The sequence below is a fragment of the Lingula anatina genome, chromosome 3 (genome assembly GCF_051362555.1).
Source record: "Lingula anatina isolate TDL-2025a chromosome 3, LinAna3.0, whole genome shotgun sequence".
Lineage (NCBI taxonomy): Eukaryota > Metazoa > Brachiopoda > Lingulata > Lingulida > Lingulidae > Lingula > Lingula anatina.
Genome location: NC_141769.1, coordinates 25,184,003 through 25,207,139, shown reverse-complemented (window position 1 = coordinate 25,207,139; position 23,137 = coordinate 25,184,003). Strand labels below are relative to the sequence as shown.

General features: G+C 35.6%; 1 protein-coding gene across 10 annotated transcripts in view; it reads right to left on the bottom strand.

The window, feature by feature from the left end:
- LOC106156136 (stromal interaction molecule 1) overlaps positions 1-23,137 on the bottom strand; it is a 29,630-nt gene that overhangs the window by 3,374 nt on the left and 3,119 nt on the right. For 2 of the 10 annotated variants that reach the window (XM_013531244.2, XM_087009152.1), the window contains exons 2-15: positions 14,255-14,376; positions 13,360-13,474; positions 10,848-10,959; positions 10,263-10,378; positions 9,447-9,621; positions 8,503-8,680; positions 7,173-7,337; positions 6,744-6,844; positions 6,266-6,411; positions 5,595-5,678; positions 3,994-4,047; positions 2,602-2,616; positions 1,898-1,996; positions 144-285 (exon numbers count right to left, since the gene is read on the bottom strand). In XM_013531244.2, the coding sequence (XP_013386698.2) occupies positions 144-285; positions 1,898-1,996; positions 2,602-2,616; positions 3,994-4,047; positions 5,595-5,678; positions 6,266-6,411; positions 6,744-6,844; positions 7,173-7,337; positions 8,503-8,680; positions 9,447-9,621; positions 10,263-10,378; positions 10,848-10,959; positions 13,360-13,474; positions 14,255-14,376 (1,624 nt within the window). Of the gene's footprint in view, positions 1-143; positions 286-1,836; positions 1,997-2,601; positions 2,617-3,993; positions 4,048-5,594; positions 5,679-6,265; positions 6,412-6,743; positions 6,845-7,172; positions 7,338-8,502; positions 8,681-9,446; positions 9,622-10,262; positions 10,379-10,847; positions 10,960-13,359; positions 13,475-14,254; positions 14,377-23,137 lie in introns of those variants that run through there. The other 8 variants (XM_087009156.1, XM_087009151.1, XM_087009147.1 and 5 more) reach the window with 8 other exon arrangements.

Here is a 23,137-nt window from a genome sequence, read left to right as displayed (position 1 = left end):
TGTTCCATAGATATTTAAACTGTTTTCAATCCCGAAGTAATTTTAAGCAGAATAATTTTTTAAACTTTTTAATTATAAAAACTCTGATTGGTCCCTCCACAAATTCCAACAAATTCCAACAAAGTCCAACCAAGGTCTGTTACCTTTCTTCAATCCCAAACACCACCTGTCCCGTGGGGGACACGTCCGAGCTGGAACTCGTGTCCTCCTGTGCATGTGCGTGTTGCCTAGATATGCGACGTTGCTCACCATTCAGCGATGCATGTGACAATGCTTGCAAGTGAGCTGAAAAGACAGTAAGGGAGAGACATTTGAATATTACTGAGCAATGCAACTGAATTATTAAAAATTCCATCCTACTGGTGAAACATGAAAACTCTTTTTTAAATTAGCGACAGTAGTATCTTGTATATGTTTATTGCAGGGGAACCAGAATGCGACCATTTGTGTTTCTTGACACCTCCATTTCTTATCAGCTAATAATTTGTCACCTTGTTTAGTTTACTGATGAAAAACATTATGCTTAAGTTGGCACAGAGTAATTCAATATTTAAAATATACAGGTAATGATAAAAACTCTGAAGATACAACTGCTAATCCAATTCATATATCAATTAAGCCACCAAGTTCCATATTTTCCACAATTAAAATTATGTAAATTAATGTGTATTTCTATGACTAAAATATCTATTTTTCAGCTATATATATATATATTTTAAAAAATAAGTTTTGTATTGCCGTTCTACAAATGCAATATTGTAATATCTGGAACAAAAAGTTGTGCTAAGGATAAAGCTTTAACATGTCAATATATTAGCCTGAGGAAAAAAACACAAACACGGCATGGCAATACAGCACATGCAAAAACAAAATAATACAACAAGCAAGACAAAAACTGACTTCAAGTCAAAAACACAAATGAAGCAGTAACACAAAACAAAATATGCACAAAGTAAAATGCTCCAAAGTCTCAGTGCAACCCAATACAACAAGTTGCCAAACCAGTGGTTAAAACAAACAAACAAACAAACAAACAAAACAGTGCCATAAACATGTACTACAACATCATCTACAACATATTATTTCCACAGCACCTGTGCTATTAAAGGCTGCTCTGGCAATAAATGCAAATCAAAAATTCAAGTATTGTGTATTTAATAATAAATCTTTGCAAGAAATGCTTTTTTGTGTGAATCTTGTACCACAGGACGAGAAATGTTCAAGACAATATGAAGCAAGAAATTGCCTTAAGCTTTAACTGGAAACTGGGATTTGAGAAAAGAAAAACGTCTAGAATTTAGATTTTGTAAAAGATTCTTTCATAGATTCCTGCAACAAGTATTTTTTAAGAAGACTTAAATATATCATTACAGGGGCTGAGAAGAACAAGACCCTTGTGACAAAAAGTCTGAAAATATCATTGTCAAAACTGCACATTCTTGCCAGACCAGTTCATATGTCGGTAACTGTCAACAACCCACTCCACTTGCAAAGACAAGAAGAGGTAGCAATACCACAGGTTGCATGAGAACTCATGGATAGAATACACGGAAGGGGAATATTATAATAGTAAAACACCCGTTGCCCTAGCTATAGGTATGGGAGGAATTACCCAAAAACAGGAGATTCAGGGTACTGTTTAGAACCACGTAGCCTAAATAGGGAGCAATGTTATGAACCATTCACCTTCTATAAGAAAGAAAAAAGAGGAAAAAACCCAGGGTTAACTGTTATAGATAATGTATTAAATGAAATAAGCCCAGGGTTAATATATATCTACACCAACTGATCCGTATTATAAAGGAGAACTGAAGCATAAAGCTATGGTCAATATACCCAAAGCAATTGTTCCACCAGTCACTTTTACACATGCACATGGTTTAACACGTGCTGCTACCTATTCGAGTCCTAGCACGCCAGCGCAGTGCGTATATTTCACCCGGCCTTGCACCCTGTTGTCTAAGCTTGGCTTCTTTGGCAGCCAGCTCTGTCACCACTAAATATATACAGGAGAAAAAACCACACCCGGCATTAGTGAGCTGATTCATATGTAATATATGTGTAAATATATATATAAACACGTCATGGCACACCTAGGCTAAGGCTAGCATCTCGCCCATAGGTAACATGTTTTCAACCACAAATAAAAATTGTTTTCAAGAAAAAACTACAAGGGCATAGATAAATGAATTTTAAATAAACTTGTAAAAATGCAAATTTTTCATTTATCTTTTGCCAGAATATTATATGTATATATATATATATATATATATATATATATATATATATATATATATATATATATATATATAATGATAGCCTGCAATGTTTGTTTTCAACATGATATATGTTATTATGCTAGCATTAACCCAACACACTTGTTAATATAAGTCATACGTGATCTGTTACTATAAAAATCTTCATGCAGATATATACTACAGAACACAGCACTTGAACACAAGATTACAAATAATGGCTTCCACAGCTGTCGCACTGCTCTCTCTGAATAAATACATCTCTTTCTTCAATCAATTTAGACTTAACTTCAAGATATAATATTTGAAACAAATTTTAACAAAAAAAGTGAAAAATCAAGTTTACCTTTTGACAACTGGCCTAATAGAGTTCAGGAATGCAGTAAAAGTAAAGGTGAATATTAGTACAGAAAGTAAAGGTTTGACGTTATGAATAAATAGATTTTTTTTATTTAAACCACATGGTTCAAGGAAAGGGTCCTAAGAAGTACATCACATCTTTCCACATAATTACTTCAAGCTTAAATATTGTTTGGTATTTATTTTCTGAAACATTATAAATGGATCCAAAGAGACACTCAGATGTGCTGAAGCTGGAATATCATAGGAAGAGGCAAAAATCCATTTGTACTGAAGCACACAACTGTCAGGACCAGACCAACTTAAACTGAGGGGAAAAAAAATTAAACTCCCAAACACTTTAAGGCAGCATTCACATCAAGTTGAGCCATTGCTCTACAAAGCCATGACCTAAATATGGCGGACGTACATGAAAGGAAAACCACCTAATCTTTTAATAGTCTCTCCGCCTCTCACATGCCTCCCCATGTGTCGTTCTAATGGAGCCGAGATTTAATGACTGTACCCCCGCAGGGACGATGCATGGGGAGGTGTGTGAGAGGTTGAGAGACTATTAAAAGATTAGGCAGTTTTCCTTGCATGTACCTCTGCCATATTTAGGTTGTGGCTTTGTAGAGCCATGGCTCAACTTGATGTGAATGCTGCCTAACAAGCATTCAGAAGTCTATGGGTACATTCAGATCAAGTTGATCCGCAAACTTACAGATCCGTAGATCAAATAGGGCCAACCCACTTGAAAGCATGCCGCATAATCTCACAAAAGGCACTGAATAGATTCACTGCGGGGATTATGTTGTAAGCTTTCAAGTGAGTCGGCCATATTTGAACTGCGGATGTGTTAGCCCATGGATCAACTTTGGTTGTGAACGCCACCTATACTAACAGACCTGGTAGTTGGTGAGGAAGTTTGATATTTCTGGTTTAAGTTAGTCTGATCATAAACAGGTCACGGTCCATGTTCCATGCAGAGCCACATACACATTTTATGTATTGACCAAAAAAGTGGGACTTAAAATATTTTTAACCTTTCTTTTAGCTGAGACAATGAAAAAGAGGGAGGGTGGAGCAGAGGCTTTCAAATAGTTAAGGTCTCATTCAATGCACTGTTTATAGTGTCTTTGAACTATAACAACAAATCATTTTTTCACACCAAAACTTCACTCTTTTTATGTGGATAAATTATATGCACCTCTGCAATTAAAATGAACCAACATCTTTTTTTTTTTTGTAAACTTAAAAAAATTTTGTCTAAAAGAAACTTTACCTTTCAATGGACACAGCTCATCAATTTTTTGAGAGTGAAGCAACAGTAAGCAATGAAGGGGGGGGGGGGGGCACAACAAAAATAAAATGGAAATAAAACACGTCTTTATACTACCTGGAAACGAACAGGAGTGACGCAAATATTGATTGGCAGCAGCTAAATGTGCAACTGTGGACAAAATATGAAATAAATCATTCAAAGTAATGGACATGCCTAGTTAATAATGCTACCTTCCAAATACTAGGGCCATTTGAATAAATCAAAAGCTTCACACCCTGCCTAAAAATCCATATCACCAAGGGCAGTAACACAACCGCCTATAGAAGCGCTTAAAGCAAACTGCACACTAGCTTGCAACAGGTTCCCAAGATACCACCATGTTTTCAGAAAAGAGGTAGACCCCCAAAAAACTTTAACTACTAATGAAAAATCAATGACCTTCATATAAAGCAAATATGCTTTGTCTTAACATATCATTTTAATTCACACAGTCAGAATTTTAATTTGAGAAATAAAAATGCTTCCATGAAGTCAGTCTCAACAAAGTTTCAAACGAAACTGCTGTAACTCCCATTCATTTTCGAACCACTGCAAAAACAAGACATGAACATGGAGTGTTCCCATATAATAAAGATTTCAATCAACATCGTGAATTGACAAAATAGTTCATCATTCAAAGACAACTTTTCTCACACCTGCACATGCACACACACGCACACACACACATTTACATTATTTTTTCATACGAAGTCTGACATTAAACAGGCACATTACACAAATGTACTTATGTCGTGGTTAATATCACAGAGCAAACATCACGCCATTACAGTCAATCACATCCCTAGTTGGCACACATCACTTATAATTGCTGTAACCTAATACATCTACACTTCTGCTAACGGCTCACAGCATCTCTGAGATGGCAGAGATCATCTTTCAACATGTTGTAGAATATAATTACAAACACTGGTGCAAGCTCAGATTTTTTACCACCCAAGTGGTTCACGTGTTCCAAACTTGCATATGCCTATTCCTCTTTTTGATTTGGATTTTGTAAATAAATAAATAAATAAATAAATAAATAAATAAATAAATAAATAAATAAATAAATAAATAAATATCATTTGAAGATGGTATCATATTATTATATATTGTCCAATATAAAAAAAAAAATTATAAGTTTTGTCACTTTCATCATCAAATTAATTTTTTCTTTTTTAAATAAAACACCCAATACCACCAATACCAAAGGCATATTTAAGTCAGTTATCACCCATCACCTTGCAGTATACAGTCAAGACAGGTGATAAAGAACATCCCCTGATTACCTAGCTGGCCATAATAATTCCATAGATAATAATATATACAGCAATCATGAAGACCAAAAGCAATCTCTACAATGAGGAGTTCAATAACCCAGAATCAATCCACCAAAACCAATCCAACCACCAAAGCTGGGCTCAAGCTAGAAGAATGACAAATCTAAATCAATGGCCTCAAAGATTTTCTCCAACTAAATTAAATAATAATAATTATGATAATAATACCATCATCATTTCCCACTGAATTTATCTCAGTATGTAAATTTTAAGGGACCAGATTTGAGCTGTTCTTGCTGTTTTGTCTAGAGTAAGCCCAGCTCTGCAAACATCACTACCACTACTGTTCTCTCCACTACTAGTATTACATCTGGCCTATAGATGGCAGTACCATACCTGCAGCATGATAACCTGGAGGGATATCTTCATCTGACCCATCGTCTAAATCTGTGGGTCTCAGATACGCTGCAGTATCGTGACCTAAAATGGGAACCAACCTAAAATTCAGATTTCGCAATAATATCTGTTGAAGTATTGGAATCAAGTAAAAACCCAGACGTACCGGATTTGAAACAAAAATGAATATTATATAAAGTCTTCGTCAGAGTCGTCCACCATTGCTTTGGTCCACAGCAAGTAGGCTCTGCTCTTCCATTCCTTTTTGTTATTATTCTTATCTATACCTACAACAGACCTGGCATTTAACACGGATTATGAAAATAGTGTGGTATATGAAAACAAAAACAATAATTACCAACTTGAAGACAGTTCACTGTGCATGTTCACTGGAATATCAAGACGAAAATCAACTACATGCTCAACTAAGACATATCCATGCCTCTATATGATTGATCAAAATATTTCAAGTGGAAACAAGTTAACAAGTTAAATAGTTTCTAGCTTCACTGCTTATGATCATATTGTAGGTGTCACTATTATAAAACATATTTCCAAGAGATTACTAAGTTACAGAAGGCCTATTTTCCATTGAAATAATGCATTTTTTTTTCATATAAAACACATTTCCCCATTTGGATCATATAAAGCAGATTTCTTGACTGTTTTACCTTGCGGGTGAGAACTGCCATAGAGTTTGGAGGAGAGTTGAGCCATTCCTGGGTTGGTGAGGATGGCGAAGCCTGTCAGCTCCTCAATCTGCCGCCATCTTTGGAGGCGCTCTTGTAAATCTCGACCCACTTCTTCCAACGAAGATCTGGTGCAGAAATGGATAAATGAAGATCATGGATGATAGGTATCACTACCGTACTTGGCAAAGTGCAAACTGACCAATTGCAAGCCAAATAACTAAAGAAGATAGAATAATTTTATTTGTATTCCAAATATTGTAGTGCACATAACTATAAACGCTACTTCTTTGGGGATGAATCTAATACAGCACAACGAGTAAAGAAATGTATGCCCAACTTTATATGTAAATTTGTGTCAATGTATGCAACTTTATAAATTAAGATGCAGAAATATATGTAAACATTGACAATAAGGGTTTCCAAAGCACTGTCAAGTTATCAGACTTCTAGATGTTACCTGGCATCAATTATTCTTCTATCTACATCATCTATAGAGCTGCTGTGTGCCAGCCGTAGAGAGCCCATGAATGCTGATCTTTTCTTACGAATTCTCTCACACTGAGCAAAAGATACATAAAAGATTAATAATAATGACTGCAATGAATGAAAAGACAAGAGCTGTGTGAAGGTACTACTGAAAGTTTATGAAATACAAACTGAACTTTAATACCTCTTCTTGATATATAACCATGCTTTCAATTTTGCTTAATATAATGGACATAAGGAATCAAGACAGGACAAAGACAAACAATCCCATTCCTGACTACCCCTTTTGGGTTTGATAAAAAAAGGGGGGGGGGGTTAACATAATTAACACAGATCCACCCCTTCCTCCTAATCTATTTCTTTGCCTAAATTCAGTATTTTATTTTTCCCTCCTACTCACAGCATCTTTGGCTGCAGCCAGCTGTCTCTCAGCGCTCAGCTTCTTGGTGTTGTAATGGGTCAGCTCTATCTCGTAGGTCAGCTGGAGCCAGTCCTGAAGGTCAGCTGGAGGTCGCCAGTTCATGTTTTCCAACTCCCTCTCTGCCTGCCGCAGGGCAGACCTTACCTGAAAGCATAAGAAATTGTCAATATTACCATTATAAAGCACTGGTCCCAAGTACAGGAATGGTAAAGCTAAGAATTTTCAAGCAGGAGAACAAAATATATATGATGCAACATAAAGCCTGGAAAATAACAAGAAAAGTCCAACGGCTGTATTGGCCTTGGTTTGTTAAAATGTTAGAAGATTGAGATAAAGAATTGGATTAATTTTACGGCCTGTGAATCCACTTTGATGCATCCAAAGCAAAAACAATCACCACTGGCACTATGTACTGCTCTTATCAGAAATAAAGTCATTTTTACTTATAGAAGTGTTGAAATCCAAACACAACTTTTGGTTTAAGTTCACTGAATGAAACCATTTTCCAAACACTCTTAACAAGAATCTTATCAAGTGTCACACAGACTGATGCACTTTCCAGTTAATTCACTGGCTAACCATTGTTTCACACCTTTGACTATTGATCTCTGTTGAACAAATCCAGCAACATTCTGACATGCCATCTTGCACATGTTGCCATGGAAATATGTAAACCTGACTTGTACACATTTAGTTTCCATGGTTATACAAAATTAGCTTGGATAATTTGTTATAACATGGGAAGAGGTTGGTGTTGAATTTAAAGGAAGGGCGACATGCAATGTTTGCTGCAGTGATTACAGAGGTTTTCTATAAACCTGGATACTAGGAACTGGACACCACAGAGACTGTACTGATAAATTGTGTAACGTTTAGGAGACATGCAATGTGCACTTGTTCTAATGCTCATCCCATGTCTTTTATATGTTGCATGTGTTCACTCTCCAAGGCTGATGTAATTTTCATCAGGCACCGAGCATACAAAGAAGGTGGTGCATGGAACTGAGAGCAGTGTTGCAAGAAAAAAAAGTCTGTAGCTTTTAACTTTATTAATTTCAATGGAGAGAGAGAGAGAGAGAGAAAGGGGCGGATGGGGGCTCAAAAGTGACTGATCAGATAGAGATTGCAGCAAATAATGGTTTTGAGGAAGTAAACAAGCCTCCCTTCGCAACCTCCCTTAAAATTCCCTTGCCAACTGATATTAAACCCAGAAACATTCAAAACTGTTTGCTTTCCACAAACAAAGAAAGAATTAAAACATAAAAAATTCCCCAATCCCTGACCAAAGCATGTGCCTATAGATTCCCACCTGAGCCAATTCTTCCTCTGCCAGCTTTAACCGAGTCATGTCCGCCTCCGTGCCCTCCCTGGCCAGCTTTAACCTCTCCGCCTCCAGCTTGGCATCCTGAATCTCATCCTTCATCTTGGCCTCCAGGTGCTGCTTCTCCTGTACCACCTCCTGTTGGCTCTTCTGGGCTCTCTGCAGCCTACAGAGGTTACAGACACAGTTCTATAGTGACTGATTTTATAGCATTGATTTAAGGTATGCCACAGATATAATCTTATAGTGGTTGATTTTACATAATTGATTTAAGGTATGATATAGATATAATCTTATAGTGGTTGATTTTATGTTATTGACTAAATGTATGATCTACTAGTAGTCTAAGATACAATCTAATAATGGTTGGTTTAACAGCACTGATTTAAGGTATGATATAGGTATAATCTTATAGTGGATGATTTTATGTCATTGATTTTAGATGTGATATAGGCATAATTCAATTGTTATTGATTTTATGTTATCTATTTATAATATCAAATAGAAGTTATTTTACTGTTATCAAATTATGCCTAACACTTATCAGTTACAGGTCTATATCCCAATATCATATATATATATATATATATTTTTTTTTATGAAATAGGGTGGCTGATTCTTTTCCAGTAAATCACTCTCATTATTTTCCTATGCATGTGTGAGCTAGAAATATGACATCACTTATAAATTATTCTCACCAGTACACATGATACCTATCTAGTATGACTGGTTCAAAGAACCTGGACTCGTAGATTTAATGTTGGAGCAGTATGACAAAAATATTTTTCAAAGCTGCTAGTTTTCTGAGACCTGTTAGTCAACAAGTAGGCTGAAAAGCTTTAGGCTCCTTCTGCTAATCAGTGCGAGCTAGGCATTTAATTGTCTTTAATATCCTGTCAATTACTTCTCACTTATATAATAGCAACTCATACTTCTCTTGTAGCTCTGTCAGAGCATCCTCTGCTCTCTGCAGGTTATCCAGATCTGTGATCATCTTCTTCATATGTGATTGGGAATACTTGTGCTGTATATAGGCAAACCAGCAGCCTCCTATAGCAATGACCAAAGATGCCACCAGGGCAATATCCTTGATGTAACTGTGGCCTTCTGAAATATATGAAGTTAGCGTCTAGTTAATAAGGGCTCATTCTAGATGAAACTATTGTGCTTGCTAGTTCAATTAATCCAACTCTGAGGAGACTCTAGCTGATTGCAATCAGTTTAACAGATTAACATGCCTCCTTTTGTTTCCAACATATTCCACACAACAATAGTAGGAGGAATGTTAACCTGATTGCATGCAATGAGAGCCCTTGCTGAGTTGAACCAATTCATGTAGAATGCTAGTTTCATTGGGAACGATCAAGAAGAGATATGCAGCTCTTAAATTATATAGATATATCTGTAACCTATATAAAATGGACAAGCAAAGACTTGCACCCCATTTCCATAGATTTTTAGATTGATCTATCCCTGTGGGGAGTCTCACTAGATTACTGTCAGCTTGGCCGGCTTAAGCGTCTGTCCCGCCTACTAAAAGCTGTAAGGGGGTAATTAACTATGGTGCCCGCTCGGCTGACTGCAATTTAGCGTGAACCCCCAGGGAGTAAGGTCGATCTAAACCTTAATCTTTAGATCGATCTAAATCTCTGGGAAAGCACCCTTAGGCAGTCATCATATCAACATGTTACCAAATCCCACTCTGATTATAAAAGCCACAATAGAGTGGAATTGCACTGAGAACTTACTTTTCGGTGGTCCAAACAGAACTACATCCATAGCTTTTAGAGACAATTTTTGTTTGTGCACTGGGTTTTTTATCCCTAAAATCCCACTGAGAAAATGGTTGCTGTTTGCTGCAATTCTGAAAGTGGAATAAGTTCAAAATAACACACTTCTTGATAAAAAACAGATATTAAATTTGAAAAGCCAAGAGTAACATTGTGTAAGCTATCTTTTGAGATACAGGTCTACAGCTAATGTACCGACCAGGAAGAACTGGTGTAACATGATCAAAATTGTCAAGTTCTATGAAGGAGACCTTCAGCTAAATTTTGATTCAGAACAGACTTAAGTTATTGTGCACCATTAGAAGACAAGGTATTGTTACATTATTGAGATAGACTGCATAGCAAAATAGTTCTGTCATAATCTTTTTTATTTGTACTAAAACATTATCAAACAATCTTCCTATCATATTATTTCACGCTTGGATTCCTAACCACAAACATGCTTACACAAAAAGATTTCAGAAGACCTTTGTCCTGGCCTGTAACAACTGCTAGAAGTTTGAATTGTGAACTTCTTACGATACTTATTCCTAAGTGACTTACCTTGGTAAAACTGTTCCATCCACTGCATTGACCCTGAAGTTCTCTGCATATTGTGGCAGGTCAACGCTGACAGTAACCCAGTCCAAGACATCATCTACTGTCCAGTTATACACTGAAGAGAACAATTTCAAAGTCAAAAATTACAATCATGATACCCTTGCATGCTGGAATTATCGTAAAAAGTTTTTAAAAACTGAGTTTTTTTATTACATAATACTCTCTGTAGTTCACATGAATGTCATGCACAGCTGGTGGTTCACGTTCTGTATTATTTTCATCATACTATTATCAACCAATGTTGTTTCGACACAAATTTCAAACTATAATGATGATGATTCAGACAATTTATATAAATATGACGGTTTTGGGTTTTAAGGAAAAAGAAAGGAGAAATGGCTCAGTGGCCCAATTCTGTGACACTATGATATACCACTTGTACATCAAGACATCAAAATAAAAGCTGGTATCATCAAGTTGTAAGCTGGCTGTAACCTTTAATATTTCATTTTGGCTAGTGCAGAAATGTTGGATAAATATTCCATAGACTGATTAGATAATTTTTATTTGATACTATCCAAAGCGAGGGAGTAATTGCAATGGCATTTATGTCATTGTTTATATCTGGCTCATTGGTTCTCAGATATTTTTTTTCTTCTCTTTGGTGCAATTCTGTCAAGAAACAACATATCTACATGAGAAAAAAATCAAAACATTCACTCTCTCAACTTATCTACATATTTCGAGCACACACAATTTTAAAAAATAGCAGTTAAATTTCATGAATAATGTTAAAAAGCCAGCTAGCCTGACCAACCACTCATGGTCAAATACCAATAAAGAAATAGAAAATGAAATGTGATAAAAAGATGAACATGATGACTGCATGACAAGGAAGTGTCAAAAATCAGGTGGATTAATTATACTTATTCTTGACGTGTGTGTGTGTGTGTGTGTGTGTGTGTGTGTGTGTGTGTGTGTGTATGTGTGTGTATTTGTATGCAACAAAGATCAGGCCCAGGCAAATGAAGAAGAACAGTATGCACGATTTACCAAAAGCAGGTGCTACTATAACATCATCCTTATCAATAGTAGGTTTTGTTCACATTAACTGTGACAAGTTGTGTTTCTTTCTGGTTGAGTCAAGATAACTCAGATCAGATCATATTCAGTTCAATTAAGGCATTCTAGTCCCTTTGCTGTCCTGCCCATGACCCTTTTAACAGAGGTAAATTACTTGCTGTTGGTTAAGCTCTGACTGGTAAAAAGGATCATTTAGAGCTAGGTTGATCCAACTTCTATGGAAATTGGAAGTCTCAAAAATAGGGTGATCTCTTGAAAAACTGCTTACAGCCATCATGTTTAATGGTGTAAATCTTGGAAATTCATCTCCCGTTTGCGTGCTTACGAGGGAATGCAATCTGGGGTCGCAACAACACAGCTTTAACTTAAGGAAGATGTTTTTAATAATTGAAGAAATGTTTTATAATTATCTTTAAGTTTAACACTGAGGTAAATGGGCTTTTGAGGGATTGCAAAGTCAACTTCACGATCTGTCAGCTGAAACATGTTTTTGTAAAACGGTGTTGAACGTGGTCTGATATATCTAATAGCATGTATGTGTGTGAGCTTGGATATAGCATCATGTGTGGTTTCATTGGTGGCATTACTGACAGGAAAGGTGGCATTTGAAAGAAAGCCTCAAGGCTTGTGGTTCTGAAGAAAAAGCATCTGTTGTGTGTCAACCCAACAACAGCAAATGAACAAAATTTCAGTTCCATTGTCTTTTACCATCCCATCCAGAAGACCACTGAATATGTCAATGATTATCAAAAGGAAGAAGGAAGGAAAAAAGTATACCTTCTTGCATTTTAGCATGAATGAAATACCAAACCTAATCAAGGATAAGACTGCCATCTAAAGTCAAAGTTGGAAAATATAGCACAGAGTCCAGGGGGCCGCCTAGACAAATATTTTTGGCTCCCAAAATGTCGGAAATCCACCATTAGTCAGAAAAATCTCATCCCTGCCTAATACAATTTAAGTCAGCACATTTTCTTTGGACCTGTGTACCTTACTCATCAACACTCCAGGCCCATCCATCAACACCCGTGTCCCATTCATCTCAGTATCAATACTGACCAAGGTCATAAGTGTTCTGGTTGAACTTAAACAAGGGCATGTGCACTCATCTAGCCATCATTATTCATCAAAACAACTAGAGTATAGATAAATGTCATAAATGTCTACCTTTACTGAAGGCCTTATTACCTTGGTCAGCAAATTCACTCACAGGTCACGCTATGTTTCAAGAGCAAACAAATCACCTTACATGTGCTAAAAAAAAAAAGTTTAAAAAGTTTCATTCACTGATTGTCTCTGACCTGACTGGGTCATTGGGTTGACTAGGGAGTTTTTTTTTTTTTTTTTTTTTTTTTTTTTACAGCCATCTGACTATGTGATACCAACCATGCTTCCACTCCCCCTACAGTACATAAACTTGCATGATGTATACCTTCCGACTGCTTCCACTGAACCCATAGCTCATCTACGGTGATTTGTTTGTCATTGCCATGGAATATATTGTGCCTTTCAAATCCATCTGTGTACTGGAGCTCATCTCGGAGAAACTGAAAAGAAAATGTGACAAGTTGAGATATTCATAGGATAATCTAAAATGTCCTGGTACTATACAGATATGTTAAGATCACAGTATGCAACACAAGCATATATTACATTCAACAACTGATGGTTACTAATATTATAAGGAAAGCCATTGCAATTAGCTTCTATTTTATTTGATTTGAAAATAACATTCCATAATGATGTTGTCTTTCCTTTTTCTGAAAATGCACTTATTTTCTACTTGACCTATGTTCAGTTACATGTGCTGATTGAACTTTAGTTGGTGACTTTCGGAATCCTAGATCAAAGACTTTCTTCAAGCAGGCCAATACAAAACATGATCTCTGGCTCTCTGCACTACTGCTTATGAATGATCATGAGCTTTAATGTTACAGGCTGGGAGAACACCATTTTAAAAGGAAGACAGAGTCTTTTAGTCGCAGATTTTATCATTACCAGTTGAACAAGTTTTGTAAAATAGTCCAAGAATTTTCACACTTGTATTTATACCATAAGCTTGGTTTATGTCACAATTTACAAAGAAGCATGGGCATAGTCATTTCTTTTTACTATACAAGCACAAGTTGAAGTGTACACAACCACACTTTACCTAAATTAAACTATCTCACACACACACACACACACACACACACACACACACACACACACACACACACACGCACACACACACACACACACACACACACACACACACACACACATAATCGAAGCTCAATGACTTACACCATGCTCGTGTGCACACATATACAAAGGCACACAATTACCTCATCACTTTCAGACAGGTCCACATTGCCATTCTTGTCATCATCCAGCTTGCCATGGAGCAGTGAGATTGCATCAAATCCCAGCTTGTCCTTGTTGCATTCCTTATCTTCACTGGGGCAGCCTACAACAGGAATGGAAATCATCATTGAACAAAATGCATATTGTGATAAGAAATATTAGAATTAGTTTATTCATTGTAACATATGCGTATACTTGGGTGGATGAAAATAACAACAGAAATGTAATTATAAATGAGTGTGCTATTAACTGATTATACAATATGACTACTTGTAAATTAATAAAGATATTTGCTTAAGCCTAAGTTACTACTGCTACTACTACTACTCAGTTGTTGGTAGGTGCACCATTGTCCTCTAGATCTTTCCTAGCAAAAGCATAGGAAAGATACTGAGCTAATATGAAACATTATAGATCTACAATTTAGGTCTCTTTTAAAGTATAATAGCAATCTAATTCCAATTCAGATTCCAAAGTCATTTGAAATCAATAATGACCAGCCTGTAAAACTGAACTGGTGAAACAGATTTTTTTCGGATAATATCATGCAAGACAATACCCAATGGAACTTCATGCAAAAGCTTTGAACATTAAAGATAAGAGAAAATGAAGTTTCTTATCATCCCTCCACTAAAACTGGCTAGGGACCTCAGCATGTTCTCTTGGGATGACAGACCTAATGAGCTGACATCAGGATACAGGCAGCAAGTCACTGTTCTATGATAATGTCTCTGTGATAATCCATGCATTTGAAATGATTGCTGAGGTTGGATAAGGGACCTTCACTAAAGCTGGTTATCTACAGAATGCTTTTTTTTTTAATTGCGAAGGAGGGAAGGGGGGTCGCAAAACTATAGCCATAGTTGGAAAATTGGCACTTTGCCTCTCAGACTGGGTTCCCATACCCAGATTGATCTAACAGGATCGATCCATCTCCAAAAGGTTTCTCACTAAATTGCTTTCAGTTTAAGCGCCTTAGATGGTACGTCCACTGAAGTTGTTAAACAATACCCCCTCACAGCTTCAGTAGGCATGACAGAAATCTAAGCCACTTACTAAGTAAGTTGCTTGCAATTTAGTGAGAATCCCCTCGGAGATAGATCGATCCACAGTTAGTATGATCGGGTCTGGGAATGGTCCCTTATATGAATGTATAGATTTTAAACCTACAGTAATAAACAACCATAATAATTTTCAAATATTTGTACATTTTTTAAAAATTCCTTCTGACCCAAATAGTAACCAATGCAGTACAGAGATCTGCTAAGACCTGGATTGATTAGGATTGGAAGGTAGCAACTTCAGGTAAAGAGGTTGCTGAGAGACCCCACTGTTATTCAGACAACCAAAGCTGCCCAATCAATCACATCATTTGATGTTGCAAGTGAAGTTGATTTTCTTTTTGGCTTTAAGTCCCAATTTAAACTTTGTCTGACAGTGACACCATACCCGATTCTTAAACATTCTCCAATATTTTTTATCCTACACATTTAACAGTTTCTTGAAATTGAGTTCTAAAAAAAACAAAACTATTTGATGATAATTAGTAATGAGGCAGGTATTTTTATATAAATTTACAGAGAACACAATCAATAAAGCAAATTGACAAGTGATCAACAAGGTGGGGGTGGGGGTATAATACAGCTGATTGGTTATAGATCAGACAGTGGGAAATGGGGGGATTACACTAGTACACTACACACACATAGAACTATAGACTGATAGTAATAACAACCAAGATTACACATGGGAATAAAAATGAGGACTTCACGGGGTTTATTTGTGGACAAAACGTGACTTTTGCCAAGGAAGAAACAAGCAACCAAACACTTTGAGGGAAATACATTAAATATCACCAAGCATATAAAGGTGAAAGTATTCCTTCTTGGTAGGTGGTTCCTCAATTCGAATTTCATCGCTTGGAAAAAAGGGCATTTGGTTTGCTTGGACTAAAAGATCAAATACTACTAGTTCAAATTAAAACCAACTAGCCAGGTTAGGAAATCTTTTAATGATAGAAAATCAATCTCTAACAACTGCTAAAATTCCCATTAGTTTGATCAGATGAGTAATTTTGAAAAAAAAAATTACCTGCTAAGTTTTCAAACAATAAATCTTTTATTTATTTTTTTTCTGTTTTTGTACAAAAAAGTTTCAAGTCACCTTTATCTCTTAGACATGTTTCCTGATAGTGCACAATAACTCCCACTGTCTCTATATATCTACTGATCAAATAGCAGAAATTTTATCTTTAAAACTGTGCCAACAAATTTTATGGTCTAAATCATAAATGTAATCTTATAGTTAAATAATAAATTTGTAACATTTATCATTTGGAAATTTTTTCTTTTCAAAATGGGAAATTATCTCACTTTTTTCAGTAAATGGCATGTAACCTTATGTTTCAACAATGACATTTTCACACATCTGTCACCCGAGTGCTACATTTAACCTGACTTCAACAAGGTGTCCTTTATCTTTCCATTAGCAACCTGAGGCCTGCAGCAACAGTATCGTCCTACTGAGCATTCTACTGGCAAAACATTCCATGCAGGCATAAGGATAAAACTACATTCTACACACACACAAAAGCATTACATACAGCTATAATGGTAATTCATTTTTCCTCACTCGTTTATAATTTAAAAGTAACAGCTGGTCAACATAATAATCACAGTGTCCTCAACTTTCAATACTGTATTTGTGCAGGTCTGGTCTAAATGTTTTATATCTCTGAACAGGCTCCATTTTCCATTTTTCTATTTTTTGTGCTGTTGGCATATCTATAACACTCAGTGATATACAGTATCCTAAAGGGTGGTACACTCTACTGAAGTGGTTTTGCTGCATCAAACATCAAAATAGTTCAGAAGACATGTAAGGTTGAAAGGTAGACAAATCAATGCTATAATATTCTGTATACTGCACTGTACTTACTGCTCAATTTTCAAGCATTAGTCCAGGACAATGTTTTTCTTTCATGGCAGTTCATTACTTTTCAGCTACTAGTATATAATTATTATATTCACTTAAGCACACCCTTCATGAAGTTCTTTTTTAAATTAAAGTAGAAAACTTTTACTGAGATCTTATGAAAGGATAAACCAATATTTTTTTCAGGTCATCACCAACACTACCCTTCTATCTATTCATCATCCAATAAATATAACTGTCCATGCGTTTGCTAAATCATCCTTTTTGCTAATAGTTCACTTTTATACCGACTTAGTAAACAACTAACTACATGTATGTAAGTAGTACAACAACCAATCAACCAGCAAGCTAAACAACCAAGTAAATAAATAATGAACATAAAATCTTATGACATCCGTAACAAGATGATTCAAAGAAACTTGGTACTAGAGTCAAGAAATACATGTTATTGGTTAATGGTAATATCTCCCCTGATGTTTGGCAGCACTCTACTCCAGAACCTTGAAGGCAATAACTGTTAACCCCAGCAATTCTTTATAGGCATTAACTAGCACAGGTATAGAGAAGTGAGCCTTGGCCAATTTCTTATTTTTTTTTTTTTTTAATTACTGCCTAACCAATAATCCAGAAATAAAAGGGGAAAAGAAGTTATCTACCAATGAAATTACATTATTATTTATTTTCAGGTTAAACCATTTTCAGACATTATGTTATACAATTTTAATAAATTGAAATGATTTACTCAAAATAATTCCTTAGTTGGCCTAGCAAGTAGTCTATCCTCAGCGAGACAAATTTATGTCCAACTATTATACACCTAGGCCTGCATACTAGTAACTGTATCAGTCTATATCATTGATTTAAGTGTATAAACCCAAGTTGTTACCCTAAAAACTGCTACATAAATGCCATGCCAGGCGCATTGTATGTTTATTGGGATTTAATCACATCAGAGTGATTCTGGAGCAGAACAGATGTTGCAGGAAAAGCTGTGCTGGGTAAATAGACAGGAATACCATCATTGATCTTCAGCAAAATAACTTGCTTCATTCTGTGACTAGTTTTTATAACCACACAAATATATATTCAACGCACTTGTATTCCCTTAATTGCCAAATCAGCATATGCTTGCTTGTTTCTTTTTAATTTTTTAACTCATTTAAAAAAAATCTGTAACAAATATAGAAATCCAATAATTATTCTTTAATAACACCATCACAAAAATCGTACTGCTAATAACCGTAATCCATAATTTTAGACACCTGCATGATTATAAAAAGCCAGGTGTTTGCATTTTTCTAAAATTAAAATCTGGCAATGACGTACATCAAATACTCCTTGCATGCAGTTTTCTCACTTCCAGTTCTTACTTCTATGGAGGCTCCATTTTACAACAAATCTTCTATGGAATCTTTGCAAGACATAGTACTGTTCTTAGCTGCTTGCATTGCTTTTTACAAAGAATGCTATACCAGGAGCCACTTAGGGAATGTTCACAATGAATTTTGTCAACTTAGTTAATGTGCAATAACTCCACGGGGACTCTTGCTGAATGCAATCAGTATCAGTGCATGGGCAGTTTGAAAATAGACAGTTATCAAATTAAAAGTCTGTATATATAAAAATGTATCTATCAAGTCAAACTGATCACTTTGAAAAGTGATGCTAGTGTATACTGTAAGCAAAAAGAAAAACAATGCCCACCATAAAGTGATAATGTCACTATTCCATGTGAAGGAACCTGCATCTGTAAATAATGAACAATGTTTTCTATGAGATATATTTTCACAATGTTGCACAATTAGCACAGGTATCTACACAATATCTGGCAGCCAGCATGCAGCTTCCAGAGTCTGATCTATCCAAGTTTGCATGCTGCGATTGGGATTTCAAATATTTAGAAGGTGCCACTGTATTATACAGCCAGTGATGATCATCTGTGCTTTAAAAAAACCTTGCAATTACTGTAAATAAATCAACCGCAAAGTTCATGGCCTTAATATACATTATTAGCACAAAGTGAAGTGCTCATTTCACCTACCAACATTATACAACAAGGAAATAAACGGTTCAATTCAAAGATGCATTTATACAACTGGCCTTGAACTTAAGGTGAAACAATTATCTCTTTGTCTACATCAGACAGTACTGACAACCATGGACAGATTGCTAATGAATATATTCTCAGTATTCACTGTGGGTAAATGGTACTTGATCGCATTGACAAGTGCAGTTTTCTGGGAGTCTTTTTAATACTCTAAAAATAAAATGCTTCTATTTTTAAAAAATTGATATATTAACCAAGAAATATTCCTCATTTCCAAATAAAGACTACAAAGCACATGAAGTTTAAAATCTAAAAAAATACAGTGACATTTTACAATTAGAGTTTATTTTGTTTTTTATTTTCTTGAAATTATCGGGAGTAGAAATAGTCTGTGTGATTGGTTTTGTCATCATGATAAGCATTCCAAGAGAGCATTATTTTGAAATAGATAAGTAGAAGAGGCATGTAAAAGGTGAAAGCCAATGTGCAATATATTTACACTTGTAAGTGAAACAAGTTGTCTACATTTCCTAATTATTCATGAAAAGGTGAGCTAACTACACCTGCATTTTACCTGAGCCCCATTAACACTGACAGATTTTACCATACAGAAGCCAGTGCACAAAATTTTTTTTCAACCTCTTCAGCAAAATTATGCATCAAAATGGATCTGATCAGCAAAAAATAACATTTTCCTGATTATATTTTAGAATTTCTATGGAGAGAAAGGTGAACAAAGTGCACTGACAACAGACCTCGTTCTAGTGAGAGCACCTTAAACAACCAATTGGTACTTGACCCACAGCCGTCTTGTACAATAAAGCTCAACTTGGTCACTGGTTATTTCTGGCAGCTGAGCCAACAACCCCGCCAGCTGAGCCACCTGTATTTCTGCTGCCAAATAGCAAGCTAATGGGACACTTCATTACACTAATCAGTTCCTTCACACCTTCTTCTCACAACACTGGCAACTTTTTCATCTTGTGTACTAGAGTACATGGAGAATGGGATAAGCTCAGACCTTTTTTAAAAACACTGCCATTAATAAAGTTTTATTACCAATATAAAGTGGTGAATGTTTAAAAATAACAACAATGCTCCTGGGGTGGTTTCTAAAAAAATTCAAATAGTTGATATTAAGAAAACTTATCTAATGACATAATAAATAATATTAATTTGAAATACTGAAATCAAAAGTAAATTTACAATATTTCAGATGAACCCCAAAACATACTTAACCAATGCTCTTAACAAGCAGTGGGTACTTCAGACTCGATCTTCCAACTTTGACAGACCCTTGAGAGGTAAATAAAATCCACAGTTATCAGCAGGAGCATTAGATGTGTTTTAGTTGAAAATGATTTGATTTTAGTACATTGTGACAGCACATCTACTGGTAGGTATATTATGCCTAAGGTGGTACCATGGTAAAGTGATGATATCTGGTAAAACACACCTGAGAAAGTATGGTGACTGCATGCATGCACTCATACGTACAAACATGCATGCACACACACACATAATCCAAATACAGTTTTCTCAGCCAAGGCACGTGAACACATACTGATGTTCACATCTGAAAATGCATAGCAAAACATATATATACCTAAAGAGAGATTAATATTCCTTTACAAACAGGATGTTATTATGCTAAAAATCCTAACAGATGCCAACGACTGGGGAAAGGTAGGGTAGCCTGCCAAATTTCCAATATATACAAATATAAACAGTGAAACTTCAACCTATGGAAAACTGCAGTAAATGACACATTCTATCTATTCCTTAACTAACATTTTAACTCAAAATCAATGCGAAACCAGCAACAATTTCAAAATCCCTCTTATCTCCTTGGTATTGACAGGGGTTAACTGTACCTGTGAAGATAACATGTGAACTCTGAGAGCACTGTCTGACCTGTGCCACATATACCTTGTAGCACGAACCCATCACTGACACAGACAAAACGCAAGAAACATACTAAATGTATACACCTTCCTTGGCAGATTCTGAGAGATGAAAATTATGCTGTAATCATCTTTCTATTGATTTTTTTTCTAAGCTGAAAAATTCGGCCAAATAAATAAAATTATGATCAAAATCATGCACGTTTACGAAAGCAAATGTCTTATTTTCTTTTCCTTAAAGCATTGCCTTAACCACTGGCAAATTATCAAATAATAGCAGGAGTCTAACATTCATGACAACTATATATATATATATATGTGCAACACTATATATCATACCATAACAAATCATGATGATATATAAGCAGACTTGAAGGGGATCATGGATAACCATATCCTAAATATATCCATGTCTATTTATCACATATCAATAGCAGTGCTCATAACAGCTCGTATAATCATACTAATATATAAGATACCTGTTATTCTACTTGACATGAGTACATTAGACACAAACTACCACCTGTGTGTGAAACTTATACTTGGATGCATTAGCAAACATGCAACTGAAGGAGTTTAAGCTGGCATTCAGATTCACACATCGTACTAGCTGGGTCGGTCCAAGTCTGCAGAGGATTCTCACTAAAGTGCAATCAACAGAATCAGTTTAAGTGTCTGATATGCCTCCTTGAGCAGCTAGGAGGTTATTAACTAATTTGTGTGCTGATTAAGCTGATTACACTGGTTGGACTTGAATGAGAATCTCCTGCCGAGTTGGATTTTCCCCGCTAATACGATGAGTAAATCTGAATGTGCCCTAAATTACTGTACTGTATGTGCTTGGGTTTGGCACTTCTGCCATCAACAGGTGGATTAAGTCTGAGTGCATGTGATGGACACTCTTAATGTGCATGCTTGCTTTACTGCACGTGTTTGTGGACTATCTCACGTGTTTATGTGCATGCATGTTAGTATTTATATATAAACTTGCACATGACAGTGCCCGCATGTACATCATTCAGTAATTAGCAGTAAGGGAGGACATACATTAAAGTGAAGTCATCCAATTTCTAATTAGTACTGCAAATAACATCCATTCAAGACAATCTCACTGCAGTCGACCTTAGTCATCAGCCACCAGAGAGTAAACATTGTAAAGGCCACATAACAGTTATCAATCTTTACCTAACCATGACATTAGGAAAAAGCTGTCTCTCTAAGAGCACATCTATCTCAAAGTAAATTTCATTACACCTTTTTATTCTCTTAAAGGTTAATTGATGCTAATTTTTGCCTTTAGACAGTTTTGTTCGACTCCTAGTACGTAATGTATATTCATGTCTATCTGGACTCTTTTTTCTAGCTTGAAATATATACTTTTACATGATTTGTCCTTACCAATGTTTTGCCAAAACAATTAATAATGAATGACTTGTAAATAATGCACTCAAATAAACAGGCTTAATTTCTTCTTGGACCTTGAACTATAGTTTTTTGGAACACCTTGCTTTTATTCAACTACACATTTATTTATATAGAAAAAAAATCTTCCAATTTTCCCAATAAAAATGCTGAGTCTATGTAGCATCAGGCATGTAAATGTTCACTTAACTGCCTTCATTTGTTTTGCTTAATAATAATAATTCATGTTAATGTGAACCCAATATTATTCATTTAAATTTATGTTATGATGAAGTAAAATGTATGACTTCACTTCCACAGTTGTTTGGCTGTAACTGATAATATGGCCTTCAGTTCTTAAAATACAGCAAGGAGATCAAAAACAACTATCAAGTGATTTACAAGTCTTAGTCAAATAAAAAGGCCACATCTCTCATCTCACTCTTCTGTGATAAGGTTTCTCATGTAATTAAGAAGAGTACTGCCCCTACTTTAAATCTTCAACCTTGACATTATAACTAAGCGGTACCTGACAGAATATACAGATGTTAACAAACAATTTAAAACAAAGATTGACA